The sequence below is a fragment of the Eptesicus fuscus genome, chromosome 22 (genome assembly GCF_027574615.1).
Source record: "Eptesicus fuscus isolate TK198812 chromosome 22, DD_ASM_mEF_20220401, whole genome shotgun sequence".
In the NCBI taxonomy this organism is placed as follows: Eukaryota; Metazoa; Chordata; class Mammalia; order Chiroptera; family Vespertilionidae; genus Eptesicus; species Eptesicus fuscus.
The window spans coordinates 5,863,938-5,880,929 of NC_072494.1; the positions used below are offsets into that span (position 1 = coordinate 5,863,938).

A 16,992-nucleotide genomic window follows, 5' to 3' on the forward strand; every position below is an offset into this window, starting at 1 on the left:
GCTTTTTAAGAACTTGGCACAACAAGCACATCCCTGCCCTTCAGAGAAAGAAAGCAACATGAACAAAGCAAAAAGTCATCAGCTACAACACTTCGGTACTGTAGCCAGTTAAACAAATGGAGCACGATGGATCAATCTGCTGGCATGGAAGTGAGGTTCTGTTGAGGCCACACTGGGCTCAGGGATACACAGGGCTGGGCAAAAGTAGGTCTACAGTTGAGTATGGGAAACACCAAGTTTATTCTTGTATTATTATTTATTAATTACTGTATTATTTTCCATTTGAACAACTGTACTACTTTTGCCCACTCCTGTATTTTAGAAAAACCCTTTATTTAAAAGTAGGTTTTTTTCTATCAGCATACAACATATATCATGAAGAGGAAATCAATGAAACACCTTAAAAAATAAATCTACTTTTCAAATTCCAGATGATAATTAACAAAGCAATGAGCAGCAGTCAGATGAAAAGTTAACAAAACCCTATGAAACCATCTCCTTTAGAAACCAGTCTTTTTAATAATAATTCTATATATCAACCCTAATCTCTGCTCTTTCTGCTTACCAAAATAAAGGATCACTTTTGTATCTATCTGTGGTATAAACATGAATAAGTGTATGCACCTGTCTAAAACTCAAGAAAATCGTGGCAGAATATCAATATTTTTGGAATAGAACCTAATACCCCCAAAGGACAAGAAAAACCTAGAAATCATTAAAATAAATGAAAAAAATAATCATCACATGGACTTCTGGTAAGATGCAGTCAACATTCTTAATGAGATGAAGCACTGGAAATGGGGTTTTTCCAGAAGACTCACATGTTGACACTCAACCCAAACATCCAGAGCCCAGAATTACACCATTGTTTCTGCACTTTTCATGTATAGGAACTTGTGACATTAAGCATTTGGCCTGCAGACATTTAATGAGAAGTAACAGTAAGAGAGTCCTACAGTATCTCAGAGAATCTTACATATTACTTTTCTCAACAATCAAACCAACCCAGATAGCCTTATTTGGTCAGCTTTCAAGCCTAACCATTTCTCCATTCCTTTAGTTCATTTTTGCCATGATTAAGTCACTATAAATTGCAATATAAAAACAACAGGCATGACAAAAAACTCTAAAGAAAATAATTATAATTTTGTAGTTTTCACTAATTGGGAAAGTGTATACAGTTGATTCTCTTATTCTCAGATTCTGTATTTGTGAATAGGCCTCTTCACTAAGATTTCTTTGTAACCCACATCAATATCCGTGGCCCTTCCACAGTGATTTGCAGACATACACAGGGTCACCCAGTGCACACGTTCCCAGCTGAGGTCCAACAAGGGGACGAGCTGCCTTCTTATTTCAGCTCTTACACTGTAAATAAGTGTCTTCATCATGGTCTATTTAGTACCTCACATTTTGCATTTTTGTGTTTTTAATGGATGATTTTGCTGTTTAAAATGGCCCCTAAGCATAGTGTTGAAGTGCTGTCCAGAGCCCCTGACACAAGAAGGCTTTGATGTCCTTTCAGAGAAAATATGCTAGTTAGATAAGCTTTTTTCAGACATGAGTTGGTTGTGAGCTCAATGTTAATGAATCAGCAATGTATACTAGGCAGGCTGGTATGGCTCAGCAATTGAGCATCGACCCAGAACCAAGAGGTCACCGGTGCGATTCCCTGTCAGGGCACATGCCCGGGTTGTGGGCTCGATCCCCAGGAGGGGGTGTGCAGGAGGCAACCAATCAATTATTCTCTCTTATCACTGACTAGAGACTTGGTTCACGAATTCGTGCACGGGTGGGGTCCTGCCGGCCCCACCCCAGATCGGGGGAGTGGGGCAGGGGGAGTGGCTGCTGGTGGTTGGCTGGCTAGCCCCACCTCCTGGTCGAACTCCCAGTCAAGGGGACAATTTGCATATTAGCCTTTTATTATATAGGAAGGATGTTTCTATCTCTCTCTCCCTCCCCTTCCTCTCTGAAATCAATAAAAATATTTTTTTTAAAAACCCACAAACAATATATATAGTAACTAGAGGCTCGGTGCATGAAATTCGTGCATGGGGGGTGTCCCCTCAGTCCAGCCTGCACCCTCTCCAATACGGGACCTCTCAGGGGATGTCCGACTGCTGGTTTAGGCCCGATCCCGAGGATTGGGCCTGAACCAGCAGTCGGACATCTCTCTCATAATCCTGGACCGCTGGCTCCTAATTACTCACCTGCCTGGTTGCCCTTAACTGCCCCCCACCCCACACCGGCTTGATCACCCCTCACTGCCTCTGCATGCCAACCTGGTTGCCCCTCACAGCCCCCCTGTCGGCCTGGTCACCCCACGTAGTCTGCTGTTCAGTCGTTTGGTTGTCCCTCTCTAACCCCCCTGCCGGCCTGGTCACCCCACGCAGCCTGCTTGTTCAGTCGTTTGGTTGTCCCTCACTTACCCCCCTGCCAGCCTAATCATAGGCAGCCATCTTGTGAAGGCATGAGGGTTAATTTGCATATTTCCTTTTTATTATATAGGAGGATATGAAACACATATAAAACAAAGTGATGTGCCCTAGCTGGCTTGGCTCAGTGGATAGAGCATCAGCCTGCGGACTGAAGGGTCCCAGGTTCGATTCTGGCCAAGGGCACATGCCTGGGTTGCAGGCTCAATCCCCAGTGGGGGGCGTGCAGGAGGCAGCCAATCAATGATTCTCTCTCATCATTGATGTTTCTATCTCCTTCTCCCTTCCTCTATGAAATCAATAAAGAAATATATTTCAAAATAAAACAACAATAAAAACAAAGTGATGTGCTGGTCAATTGATGAAAGTTAATGTTGTGATCAGAGGTTTATAAGAACCTACCCCAGAATTTTCCTCTAGGAACAATGATTCACTAACCAGTATTCATGGGGACTATGGAGAGCATAACTATTGTAAAGAGTAAGAATTGACTGCATTGAGATTTCCAGCTAAAAGATCAGTTAGGGAGAATGAGCTTATTAAAATGTGCCAAAGGACATAGAACTAAAATCAGTGACAGGCAAGACTGGCAGATTTTCAATCGATAGGTAAACTGAATTCTCAATTATACTTCAGTCTCTCTCTTCGCCCCAGCTGTCTAAGCAGTGAAAACTGAACCAGCACATCACTGAAAAAGCTGTCATACAAGATGCCCTGGAGGAGCTGATTTACTATACTTTCCTTCAATATCGGTTGTATGCCTTTAAGGTATCCTTTCTAAAAAAAATTCTCAGTAACCTGAAAAACTTACATCAACTATGGAATAAAATTCAATGTGAAATCTTTTAGAGATCCTCTTATTAATTTCCAAAATTTGAACAACTCTCAATAGGAAATAAAAATCACAAATAAAATGGCCCAGTAGTTTTAGAAATTAGGTACAGGGTTCTGGTGTCGAATAATGCGTACATGTGCTTCACCAAGTTGATCTCACAGTGAAAAGTTACACTCAAGGGGCCATAGAACAAAAAGGTACAAAACATCTTCTATTGCCTTAAACCAAATTATCATCCTAACTAGGTGGCCTATTTCCTTTTTAGATTAGTATCTGCAAAGTGAGAGGCAAATGCACTTTACAATCTATTAATATTCCTTAACAGAGAATCAAAATTTAGATAATTCAAACATAAGTCCTTTAAATTGAAGACATTAACATACTATTCGTTTTAACCTCATCATGAATGCCTAGGAACTTTAGTTATTATTTCCCAAACCTTTCAATAATTTTTTTTCACACCCAAAAGGTCAAGGTCTATGAACTCGGCATGAGTAACAGAGACAGCTTCCTGCTATTCTCTGGAGCTTCCGTGCAGCACAGCTCAGAGCAGGTGGCATGTGACCAGCTGCCTTTATTTGAATCTCAAATAAACCTTTGACCGCATGCGATTTAGTGGAGGGAGATAATCCAATAAACAGTCTAATCATTAAAGCTGTGAGAAACCAGAGTTTTCAGAGTGGATTCAACAGGCTTTTACTTTATTTCTCACTTGGGCAACCTCAGTATAAACATTCTGATCAAACTGCTCCCTGCCTTTCCTGTGTCTGAAGGAACATGTGCCTCTTGGCTGGCGTGTTCAATGAAATGAGTCACATCAGGCCAGGCCAGGCCAGATGGAGACTGGCATATTTACAGTTTCCACCTAACCTCTGGAAGACTTTTCCCTTCACAGCAGGGAGGAAAGAATTCATATTCAAAACGACCTCGGGAGAAACAAACAACCAAACTGCTGCGTGCCATGCAGAAAAAGCACCTCCCTGTGAAGACGATACTCTACCAGACACAAAGAGGACTGCTCTCCGTCGAGTGTGTGCTAGGGGTTTCTCACAGGCCAGACAGATTTAGGATGAAAAGGGCTGAGTCAGATGGTATTTAAACCATTTGGTTTTTGTTTGGGGCAGTCTTAAAGTAAGCACAATACTGAAAAGCAAAAGGACGGAAAAAAGTCATGAAAATACATTGCGCTCCCTGTGGGTCTGACTGGGAACCTGTCAGACCCAGTGCTGGTCACCCACTTAAACAGCAACACAGACAATTCAGAAGACAAGCATTAAAGTGGCTAAAGCAACAACTACAAGAGATAGTTCAACCTGGGGAAGTTGAGGAGCTTAGTAAATAGCCTTCAAAACATCTAGGGGTTGCCCTGGCTGGTTTAGCTCAGTGGTTAGAGTGTCAGCCCTCACGTGTCTCTCTCACATCGATGTTTTTCTCTCTCTCCCTCTTTCCTTGCTCTCTTCTACTCTCTCTCTCTCTAAAGACCAATGGAAATCCTCGGGTGAGGATTAAAAAACAAAAACATCTAGGGGTCAATAAGAAAAGAGATTTTCATTTGCTACTAAAAAATGAAATGGCCGAAACCGGTTTGGCTCAGTGGATAGAGCATCGGCCTGCGGACTCAAGGGTCCCAGGTTCGATTCCGGTCAAGGGCATGTACCTTGGTTGCGGGCACATCCCCAGTAGGGGGTGTGCAAGAGGCAGCTGATCGATGTTTCTCTCTCATCGATGTTTCTAACTCTCTATCCCTCTCTCTTCCTCTCTGTAAAAAATCAATAAAATATATTTTTAAAAAAATGAAATGGAAATTAGCATCCTCTGGCACATATATGTGTCATATTTATCACAGCAGCATTAGTAATAGTGAAAAATTAGTTGCAACCTAAGTGTCCAAGAGAATAATGACTTAGTAAATTCCGTCAATCTAACAAAAATGATGGGTAACTAGCAGAGGGAATATGAAAAATATCATTGTATGAGCATCAATCAGAGTGGATATGGGTCATGCATGACACTTGCATGTTGGCAGGGGTGTGCATGCATCTCTAGAAGCCATGGAGGCATCTAGGGGAAGACAATCATTTTTTACCAACTGGCACAGAAGGCTTTGAATTCATTTTAACAACTGGCACAGCAATATCAGTACAGTCTGGCTATGTGCCCTCGCTGGCTGCTGGCATGGCAACAACTAACCCCCACAAGTTCTTACTCCAGCCCAAGCACGGCAAAGCGTAAGTCACAACAGCTCTAAGGTGGCCACTGTTATCACCTTTCTTTTACAGATGACAAAAAGACTCCGGGAGGCTAAATAACTTGCTCAAGCTCATTCTGCTTGCAAATGATAGTGCTGAGATTCAATCCCAGGGCTATTTGTCACCAAAACCTGGCAACTTTACACTGTACCATGTTGCTTCCCAAAACTATGTAGCTATATGATATAACGTTAAAGGATCAAGCCCACAACCGGGGCATGTGCCCTGACCGGGAATCAAACCAGTGACCTCTTGGTTCATAGGTCAGTGCTCAACCACTGAGCAACACCGGCCAGGCTATAATACACTGCTTTTATTATGAAAGATAATTTGTCAAGAAAAACTATCATAAGGGAAAATTTTATGACAATTAGGTTTCTTAAACACTGGAAAGAGTTACGAAGTTACAACTTTTTATGCATTTTTTCCTTCCCCAAACAGGATACTTTTCATCTGTCTGAAATAGTTCAATTACTAGTCTAATTGAATAAACAAAATCACCTATAAATTATAGCCCTTTCTAGCACTATGATTCTATAATATATTGCCAATCCTTATAAAAAATTATCAGTCTAAAAACTATAGAGAACCCAAGGCATTCATTCATTCAATTAGCATGGACTGCCTGCCTACTACTATGTAGCAGTCATGTGGCTAGTTGCTGAGAACCCCAAGTTAGTCAAGAACCTTGGCTTTGTGGAGCTTATAGCGACTCCAAATGGCAATTCCTTCTTAGCTTCTTTTTAAGTCAACATCATTGTGTTGAAGGGCAGAGAACACTGGCTCCAGGCTCAGAATCCGCAATCAAGATTACACCTACTGGAGAAGGGGCCACCTCAGAAATTCAACATGGGCTCACTTGTGTCTGGGCCCCTGAGAAAGTACGATGGCTGCTGGGAGATCCCTTGGCCCTGAGAATAGTTTCTATGTCATCTGCTAGGATGCCATATTTTTGGGGGGTCCCTTGGGGGAAAATGAGACGGGTACAAATGATTGAGAAGATTATCAGCAATTTCTGAGAGTTAGCTGGTTTTGCATCTTACAGTTAAGGAAAGGAGCCTGCTATTTAACCAAGCTGTACCTTTGAGAACACATGTAAAACTTGGTAATTGTCACAGTATGGTTCCAGAACATACACTGCCACCACTGTTACCAGTGGGAACACTATAAGGCACTTCGGTAGTTCTGACCGGAGAACCTCCTTCTGATCTAGAAACAATCTAAATAAATCGGGGCTCAGAGGATTAGATAAATATATTTACTTGGAAGGTACAAAGTGTTACATAAATATATTTACTTGGAAGGTATAGTGAGGATTGTTACTTCAGGGATATAAAAGTCATTTTGTGCTTATAATAAGTACAAAGATTGTTGGAACTCCATGCTACCTTCCCAAAAATAAATATCCATTTAAATTAATAAAACACACACCCCATATACACTCTCCATCTGCCTTTACTGCTTTCCCATTTAGTCAGGTCAACCTAATCTTCTTGGAACTAGATCCCTTTTCATACTTCTTCAGGTTAAGTAAATATTAAGTGTGTTGAGTGTGACAGTTTGTTGAAAACTTAAGATGGCTGAAAGATCTTTTAAATCAACTGTTAGACTCCATCATGCCTAGAAAAGTGGGGAACTTACATTCACAGTGTATTCAGTCAGTGCCCCAAACCATATGCATCTCACCTTCGATACAGCTTGGACTGTCCAAAAGTCATAATTACCAGTGGTACATGGAAGGTAGTCAAGACTAGAATGATCTGGAGAGAGACAAAAGCACACAGTTAAAAAGAAAGATAGTCCAATCACCTGCTTACCTGTGATGTGATTAAATCAACATCTGAAAGATTGCTAAGAGCCCTGCTTTGCAGTAGCCTATACTGTAGTCAGAAAACCAAGAAGTTACTAAGGCTTGCAGTGATTCAAGGTCTCAACTCTTGGTTGAGATGGTCCCATCACCTACACTTGAAACAGTGAGGCAGAGCTAATCAACTACCCGTTACAATAAAGGAAGGATTTAACTATTTTGTATCCATCTATATAATAAAAGTCCAGCGAACTTTACGGTGGAACAACCAGAACAACTGGTCACTATAACGCGCACTGACCACCAGGGGGCAGATGCTCAATGCAGGAGCTGCCCCCTGGTGGTCAGTGTGCTCCCACAGGGGGAGCACCGCTCAGCCAGAAGCTGGGCTCACGGCTGGCGAGCGCAGTGACCTCTTCAGCCTCCATGGTAGCGCTCTCCATAGGGAGCGGGCCTAACAGCTTAGGCCTGCTCTCCATAGGGAGCGGGCCTAACAGCTTAGGCCCGCTCTCCATAGGGAGCGGGCCTAAGCCATCAGTCGGACATCCCCGAGGGCTCCTGGCCTGTGCCCTCTCACAGTCCGGACTGAGGACCTGCCCCCCCCTCCATGCACAAATTGCGTGCACCAGGCCTCTAGTATTATTATAAGATATTCTCAGGCAAGAATCAGTTCCCTTTCTGTGTACAGGAAGCTAGAGCACTATGGGTGCTCAAAGGTCACTGTGTCACATATATCCCTTCTTTTCTCCTCCCTGCTCTCAGTTCTCCATGAAATTAATTTCTTAAATATTTTTCTAGATAAAAATATGCATGAGGACAAATTCTGATAGATTAGTATAAGAGGGAGTCTCAAATGGCCATGTAACAAGAAATCTTGCGATACCAACTATCTTAAATAAATGTATAAATCATGGAAATTAGAGCACAACTCAAATTTTAGAAGAAACTGAGACATGCTTAAAGACATTCTACCAGAAATTTAAAAATTAATTAAGATAATAAATTTGTAACTTGCTCTTTGGCTCCAATATTATATTTCTTTGGATTCCTGACATGGCCATCGTGTGCCTCAATGCTATGATGCAGACATTCATGGAATACCAGAGGGTATGATCTGCGGCCCTGCCCTTGTTCAGGCAGGATAATAACAGAGCAGCTAACACCAAGCCCCGATTCAAGACCTGGGGCCGATGCATCCAAAGTGCCCCCTCCTACTGGGAGACGGGCTACACATTGGAGAATGAGGAGCTGACTGACGCTCCTTCCGCTCCCCAATCCTGGCAGCACCTCCTTTGTTGTCGGGAAAGGGACACAGATGGAACTAAACAGCCATGAGCCCACGGGCGCCACAGTCCTTCAACACTAACTGTGGGGAAATGCATTTTGGAGGAAAAATGCCAAGACGTGCGATGTGCAGGTTTCAGTCTCCACACTGGTCTTCCCAGTGTTGTGAAGCTCACTTCTCAGCACACAGCACACGCTTCCCTCTCTTCTTGCTCATCTTGATGCCAAGCAGCCACCAAGGACTCAAAAGGTGTCTATCTTCCCATTATGGAAGAGGTGGTTACAGGATGTTTCCCGTTCTAAAGCAAAGCCAAACCAACCACAGTTTCCTGAGGATTCGTCCTGGAAACATGTATTTCTGGGTCTGAGGTTGGAGACAGTTTCAGAAAGTAACAACATTTAGTGCTTAAACTCCCCAAATCTACATCTTCTTCTTGCTGAGTTGAATTCAGAGCCTCAAAATATTACTTACCCCAGTGCTATCTCCAACCCAAGACAAGGATACTGAGCCACTGAGATCATCAAATACATGCTGTAAGGGGGGAAAAGAGAAATTAATTTACAAATGACATCTTTCCTTCAGTCTTTGACTCCCTTAAATAATTCAGAACACTATTACTTTCGAAGTAATTAAATTCATAATTATAAGGGGACTTGGATTCCCAGAACAAAATTTGCAGGACAGGATTTAACTACTTAACTTAAATTACAAATAACTTGGAGATTTTAATTCTTTCTCATACAAAGTAAGCCAAGCAGATGAGTTTTCTTCACTGCACCAGATGGGGAGATGGGGTAATCTCATTGCTTTCTCCAACAGAACTAAATATAAATACGTAGAAAGTATTCTTAGGATGCTTTAAAACAAGGGATCACAGCCCACACTGACAGCTATAACTGTAACCAATCAGCATAACAAATTTTTCTCAGCAGCCTTCACAGTACAGGTGCATGGTTAATAACTAGATTCCTTTTGCTCCTAGGCTCTCTCAAAATGACAAGGGACAGAAGCGAGAGCAAATGCCCTTCTTTCACATTTAAAATAGTACTTGATAATGATAATAGTAATAATAATAGTAGATATTAGTAGATAATGATAATAGTAGAGAGTAGTAGATTATGTAATAATAGTAGATAATAATAGTAAATAATAATAATAATAGTAATAATAATAATAATAAAACAACCTTAATAGAGTTGTGGTGAGAGTGAGGAGACAAAAGAAAAGGAAAGCTGGTATAGTGTATCCAAAATATGCTAAACATATTAAAATGCAGTTATATATTTTTTGTTAATCCTCACCCGAGGATATTTTTCCATTGATTTTTAGAGAGAGTAGAAGGAAGGGAGGGAAAGGGGGGCGGGGAGAGAGAAAGAGGAAGAGAGAGAAAGAGGGAGAAACATCAATGTGAAAGAGACATATTAATTGGTTGCCTTCTGCATGTACCCTGACCAGGGCCGGGGACTGAACCTGCAACCCAGATACATGCCCTTGACTGAGAATTGAACCCGAGACCCTTTGGTGCTCAGCCAACACTCCAACCACTGAGCCACACCAACCAGGGCTAAAACACAGTTATTAATCATTGTAGGTGCTTTTGCATTTTGATTTTCAAATACTTTCTTTCTCTATTTATAAAATAATATATATCCGTTACAGAAAGTATAGACAATAGGGAGGTATAATGAATATAAATCTTTTATAATCCTATCACACAGAGATATTCAAGGCAGACACTATGTTTATAATCTTCTAGTCTCTATTGTTGTTTTTAGCTAATAAAGAAATAGTTCCAAAAAGGCCACACTGGCACTTGGTAAAAATGTCCAACCATTCAGAAATGCATACAGAAAAAGTGAAGATCCTTCCTCTTCGTCTGCCACGTGCCCACCACCCAAGCCCCCTCCCCAGAGGGGTTAACAGTTTAGTATATATTTCTACTGTGTGGACAGTTCTGCTTTCCTCTTACGAAGACACGTATCTTAAGATTTTTAAAACCTTACACATGCCCTGCCTTTCCAAACATTAAGGAGCGGTTCCTTAGAAGAGAGGATATCACTTTGTACTCTTCGGTGTTCCCTGTGCCTACCATGGTACTTTGCACACTCAATAAGCATTTGTTGAAAATGGTTCTACAGCCTTCCCAAACCACAAGCTCCATCTCAAAATAGCACGTCTGTAGATGGTGGGATGGCAGCCTCTGGGTCACTCAAGCTGCCAATCTCAACAGAGACGTCTGAAGAAACAGAACTCAAAACACTGTTTTGCTTATCTTCTAATTTTCTTTGGTGGTCTTCCTGAACGGGCCTCTGAATTCACCTCTGCTATTCCCCTCCGGACTGTAAGTACATTTGAGGTCAGCAGAATCTCTTGTACAGTCTCTGCAAGTGGCACAATCAGTGCCGCACAGAGGGCTTGCTCAGTGAATGCTGGTTAACACTCAAATGCTCAGGCAGAGCCTCTCACAGCCTCTGCAGGACAGAAAGGCTATTCATGCTCACACACTGGCCCAGCATCTGCGGAAAAGCAGGGCTGCTAGAGACATCTGGAACCAGCAGCGTAAAAACGGACACAGCACTGTGTCTTGCAAGATAGTCTGCACAGAGCAAGATGGCATATTCTTTTGAGTGAGGATAGGGTCTGAAATCACATCAATGAGCTCCTTGAGGAGAAGTAGAAAGATCCAGAGCTACCACAAGCACCAGACAGACCACACGGGCTGTCACCTAAACAGAGGCTCTCTCTCCAAAGAAGGCTCTGGTCACAGCAGCTGACCAGGAGAAAAGACAAATCCACCACTGGAGTCCTGCTGTCTTGCTCAGGCAACAACATGGCTTGTCTTGAGCCAATCAGGGCCTGGCATCTCTCACCTTATTACTCCTGTCTCCTGCTGTCCAATCACAGAGGGGGAAGATTCTTAGATGTCACTAGCAACCTGCAACTTCTCCTAAACAACTCAAAGGGCAGCTGACCTCATTCATCATCCGAAGAGTACCTTTGGAAAAGTAGGCCAGATTTATCTATAATAATAAAAGAGTAATACGCAAATCAACCTAAAGTCCGCAGAACAACCATCCAGACGACCTTCCAGATGACCACACTATGACACCCACTGGCACCAGGCCAGCCAAGGCGGGTGCAATGTGATTGGTCAGGGGCCGGGCCATCGCCCCATGATCACCCTGCAGAGAGAGGCCCAGGCTACCTGGCGGTGGCGCTGTGACAGGTGGGCAGAGCCTCCCTTTGCGGGAGGGGTGGGGGGAAGGAAGGGGGATGGAGTGATTGATGGCGAGGCTCCCAGACTGTGAGAGGGCACAAGCTGGGCTGAGGTACCCTCTCCCCCCCCTACTCCAGTGCATGCATTTCATGCACTGGGCCTCTAGTTAACTATGATTGTGGTCTTCTGCTACTCTTAACCCTTTCTCCCTTCCCTTCCCAATAGCCAGATACATTTCACTTTTGAAAATAAATAAACTCATTGAAAAAGCTCATCCATCTATAGCAAATGCAGCTAATTTTTTATATTTCAGTCTTTAACATTCTTATGGTGAAAGTAAAATTTAAAAAAAAAGGAATCAGATTTAACAACAGACCAAAACTCAGGTAGAGAGAAAAGGTCATGTGGACAGGAGACAAATCCAGGAGAGTCGGGTGACCAAGAGCACAGATACAATTCTACCCCGTCCATGGGAGGGTTACGGGTGTCCAGGAAAGGGTGACCAGTCCTGGTCATGGTTAGGGGACAGAATCCACAAGTGTCAGCACAAGGCCATCAATTCTAATGTGACATCATTTATCATATTTAACATACTATACATGTCACTCTACATTGTGGTGGCATCATAGATATTTCAAAATACGTATTACTTTTAATTATAGCAGTAAGAACATTATCTGCCTCCCTCACTAGACCTGAAGAAGAACATCCGGTACAGGGACTAAGCCTATTCATTTTAGCAAGAATATATAAGGTAGCACATAAAAGGCATTCAATAAATATTAAATTCATTTTCTTTAAGAATTACTTGTGAAGCTCTGAAAAGGAGGAGGATGAAAAGATAAAGCCAGACCCACTTAATTTCCCCACGACAGAAACGAGTCTAAATATGAAAAGTTCTATTCTGAGAAGACTTCTGCTTCTGGCCAAGAGAGACCAGCAGGGATCAGATTAACCTTCCCACCGGAAACAACTGAAACACAAACTATATGAAACCATCGTTTTCAAGACACTGGACTTCGAGGCAACAAAGTACAATAATCCCTGGCAGACAAAAAACAAAACAAGGGCCTACCTCTGCCCTAGGTCACCGTCTGGAGAGTGTCCAGGACACAGTGCCGGGAAGGGGAGAGCCCAGATGGCCCCTCAGTTGAAGAAATGAGCTGGTGGTCTGGGGAGGACATGGAGGCGATAGCCACCATCAACTGTAGTTACCACCAACTCCATACCCACAGTCAGAAATTGGTGAAGATGCCCCGGACCCATCAAAGCACTGAGAGGCACTGGTTGAGAGTGGACTACATAGATGAGTAAAAAGAATAACGGCCGAAACCGGTTTGGCTCAGTGGATAGAGCGTCGGTCTGCGAACTAAAGGGTCCCGGGTTCGATTTCGGTCAAGGGCATGTACCTTGGTTGCGGGCACATCCCCTGTGGGGGGTGTGCAGGAGGCAGCTGGTCGATGTTTCTCTCTCATCGATGTTTCTAACTCTCTATCCCTTTCCCTTCCTCTCTGTAAAAAATCAATAAAATATATTTTTTTTAAAAAAGAATTATTTAAAGAAGAAGAAGAAGAAGAAGAAGAAGAAGAAGAAGAAGAAGAAGAAGAAGAAGAAGAAGAACGGTCTGCCTGCACACCGAGGTTTCAGCAGGGATCACAGAGGTCGGAGCATACAGAAGCAAGAGCAAGATGGCAGGCCGAAGGCAGTGGTGCAGGAAGCATAAACATATGTAAGGATTTTGAAAATTCTCAAAGAGTAACAAATAAACTATATTAATATTGCCAACTAGTAAAGTGCTGAGTATACAGTAGATGCTATTAAGTACTTGTTAAATAAGAATTTCAAATCAGGATAAACAAGGGGGGAACCAAAGGGGAATAAAAATAGAGAAATAAAAATAGAGAAAAATGTGTGTGAGGAAAAAAGTACTTGTGTTTGAAATACCCAAGAAAGCTGAGACGAGGCCACAGGATCACTGACTCAAACAGGCCTGGTTTCCAGTGGTAGATACAGTTGAACATAATCACCCAATAAGTTATGGTTCAATTGTTCTAATCAGGGCAAAGAAAGAGGAATAAAAGAAATATGAACAGAGGACAAAGCTTATGGCTCCAGAGAAGTGAAAGGCAGATTAATCTCTCCAGGAAGAGAAAACCCCAAATCTCCAACACAATATAAGCAATGAATATCCTATACTATTAAAATCCAGAACATATAAAATATGCTAAAATACTGAACATATAAAAACATTCAGGAGTCAAGTCCAGCCCACAGAAGGCAGAGTGGATGTCTGCCTCAAGCACTGTTACAAAATGATGTTATGTGTTAGCTGTCTGTATACATGACAATTCGAATGGAGAAGGTGGGGGAGGTTTGCAACATGTCTGTTTGTCCCCCGCCCCCCGGGGAACAATAGCTGTGTTGCAAAAGGGACAGATTATTTAGCATAAAGAGAACATGATCTGACCACTACATATTGCTAAGCAGTCAGCCAAATGTATATTCTAGAAGGTCAAAATTTAAAAAATCACAACACACACACACACATGTAAATATGCTATTTGTGTGACTAACAAGCCAAAATCCAGTACTCAGAGGGGCCACATGGTAAATACATAATTTAGATTACTTAATCACATCCTAGGGAAGGAAGCTCAGAAACAAGGAAGTTGAAGACTAGCTATGTAAAATGTCACCTGATCTATCAGGAAACTTGCTCACATCTAGAGAGATTGATTAATCCCCTAGCTGCAGTTACTGGCACAGGAAGAGACAAGCCAAAGTCCAGGACTGGGTGAGGTTTCTTTAGTGCATGACGACGACTTCCAACCCTTTCCATCTCATGGCACACATAAACGAATTACCAAAATTCTGCAGCACACCAAGAAAAATGTATATTTTTTGCCAATCTGACAAAAAAAAAAAAAAAAGTGTAATTTTGATTCATTCACACCAGGTGGCTATTGCTGTGTTGGCTGTTGACTTTTTTTTTCTTTTTCTTTTGGAAAAGAGGGCAGTGCCCCTGACTAAATAGTCAGGTATTGAATATTTTAAAAATTCTTGCTGCACCTCAGCACACCAGTTGAAAATCACTGGTGTATGATAAAGCTAACAGTGCAAGTTAGTGGTCAAACAGCTGGGAAAAACTAGCTATTTGGAAAAAATATATAAAGATAGATTCCTAATTCCCTTCTTATCCCCACTCCCAAAGAGATTCTACACAGAACAGAGATTTAAATGTAAAAAGTTAAGTAACAAAAATCCTCCTCCCTCCTGTATACACTCTCTAGAAACCAATGGAAAAAATACCCTTGGGTGAGGATTTAAAAAATAATAAAAATAAAACTATATAATTTATTTTTATTTTTATTTTTAAAAAAGGATATATGAAAGGCTGGTATAAGAAGTACTCATTGATGTTCTAGCCGGTTTGGTTCAGTGGATAGAGCATCGGCCTGCGGACTGAAGGGTCCCAGGTTTGATTCCCATCGGGGCACATCCGGGTTGTGGGCTCGATCCCCAGTAGGGTGTGTGCAGGAGGGAGCCACTCAATGATTCTCTCTCATATTGATGTTTCTATCTCTCTCTCCCTCTCCCTTCCTTTCCGAAATCAATAAAGAAATATATATATATTTTAAAAAGAAGTACTCATTGACCGTGTCAGTTTATTCTTCTGTTACACTGGCTAACAGATGTAACGGGCAGTTAGAGACTGGGTCAGAGAGCCCCTACTCCCCCGAGCCACACCAACACCAGTGGTCTTGATTTAATTGAGGGCACACATCCCAACATCATTATTCGCTGACACGCTGTTCAGAGTCTTTTTCATCACCTGTTGAACAGTGATTTCTAGTGTCCCAGATGACACGGACAGCCATTGACTACCCCCAGTAGGCGAGCGCTGGGCAGCAGGGAGTCATTGGCGGACAGTTATAACCAAACTGGTTTTCAGGGAGTCATTATATTAGGAAGTAGGGGGACAGCTTGTACTGCCTCCTCTGAAATAAGGCCACCTGGACAGCTACTGCAAGACTCACCCACAAGTTTACTGTCTATCATTTCAAAGCCTAAAACACAACATCCGTCATGGAAATAACTTTGTCTTCATTATCTAATTAACCCTGAAGCCTCATTAAATTACTGTTACTATAGCTTGGAGAACTTAAAGTTGGTCCCGAGAGTCACTGTAGCTTGGAAAAAACTAGGTAATGAGAAACTTCTGCCTATCTTTAGTTACACACCTGATCAAAAGTAAAACACTGAAAGAACTGCCTCCCACACACCCGAGCCGGGTCAGTGTCACATGGCAGGCCCAGTTAAAAGACACATGGAGCAAGCAAAAGAAGCCATCGACAAAATGAAAAGATAACCCCCTGAATGGGAGAACATATTCACCAATGACACATCTGATGAGGGGTTAATATGCAAAATAGATGAAGAACTTACACAATTCAACACCAAGAAGACAAACGACCCAATTTAAAAACGGGCAAAGGAACTGAATAGACACATCTCCAAAAATGATATACAGATGGCCAATAGACATACGAAAAGATGCTCAACGTCACTCATCATCAGAGAGATGCAAATTAAAACGACAATGAGATATCACCTCACACCTGCCAGAAGGGCTACCGGCAATAAATCAACAGACAAGAAAGGGGAACCCTTGTGCACTGCTGGTGGGAATGCAGACTGATGCAGCAACTGTGGAAACAGTATGGAGCTTCCTCAAAAATTTAAAATGGATCTACCTTTTGACCCAGTGATCCCACTTTTGGGAATATATCCAAAGAAACCGAAACACTAATTCAGACAACAGTATGGTGATAGCCAGGGGGAAGGGGGTGGAGAGAGGTGAGAAGGGGAAACGGGGGGAAAAATGGAGATGGAAACAAACTTTACCTTGGGCAATGGGCGCACAACACAGCATGCAGATGATGTTTCATTGAGTGACACACTTGAAACGTGCATGATTTTGTTAACTACTGTCACCCCAATAAACTCAATTAAAAAAAAAAAAGACACGTGCAGACGACCAACCATCTTGTCATCGGGAACAACCTCTCTGGCAAGTAAATGAGGGAGTGAATTCAATGGTGGTCTCCCTCACACACACTCCTACTTTCAACAAATACATGGCACAAGGCGGTGCCTACCATGT

At 42.3% G+C, this 16,992-nt stretch overlaps 1 protein-coding gene across 4 annotated transcripts in view; it reads right to left on the bottom strand.

Annotated features, from left to right (window-relative positions):
- SORT1 (sortilin 1) overlaps positions 1 to 16,992 on the bottom strand; it is a 62,470-nt gene that overhangs the window by 33,110 nt on the left and 12,368 nt on the right. For all 4 annotated transcript variants that reach the window (XM_054712295.1, XM_054712294.1, XM_054712296.1 and 1 more), the window contains exons 2-3: positions 9,083 to 9,142; positions 7,206 to 7,279 (exon numbers count right to left, since the gene is read on the bottom strand). In XM_054712295.1, coding sequence (XP_054568270.1) covers positions 7,206 to 7,279; positions 9,083 to 9,142 — 134 coding nt within the window. The remainder of the gene's footprint in view (positions 1 to 7,205; positions 7,280 to 9,082; positions 9,143 to 16,992) is intronic.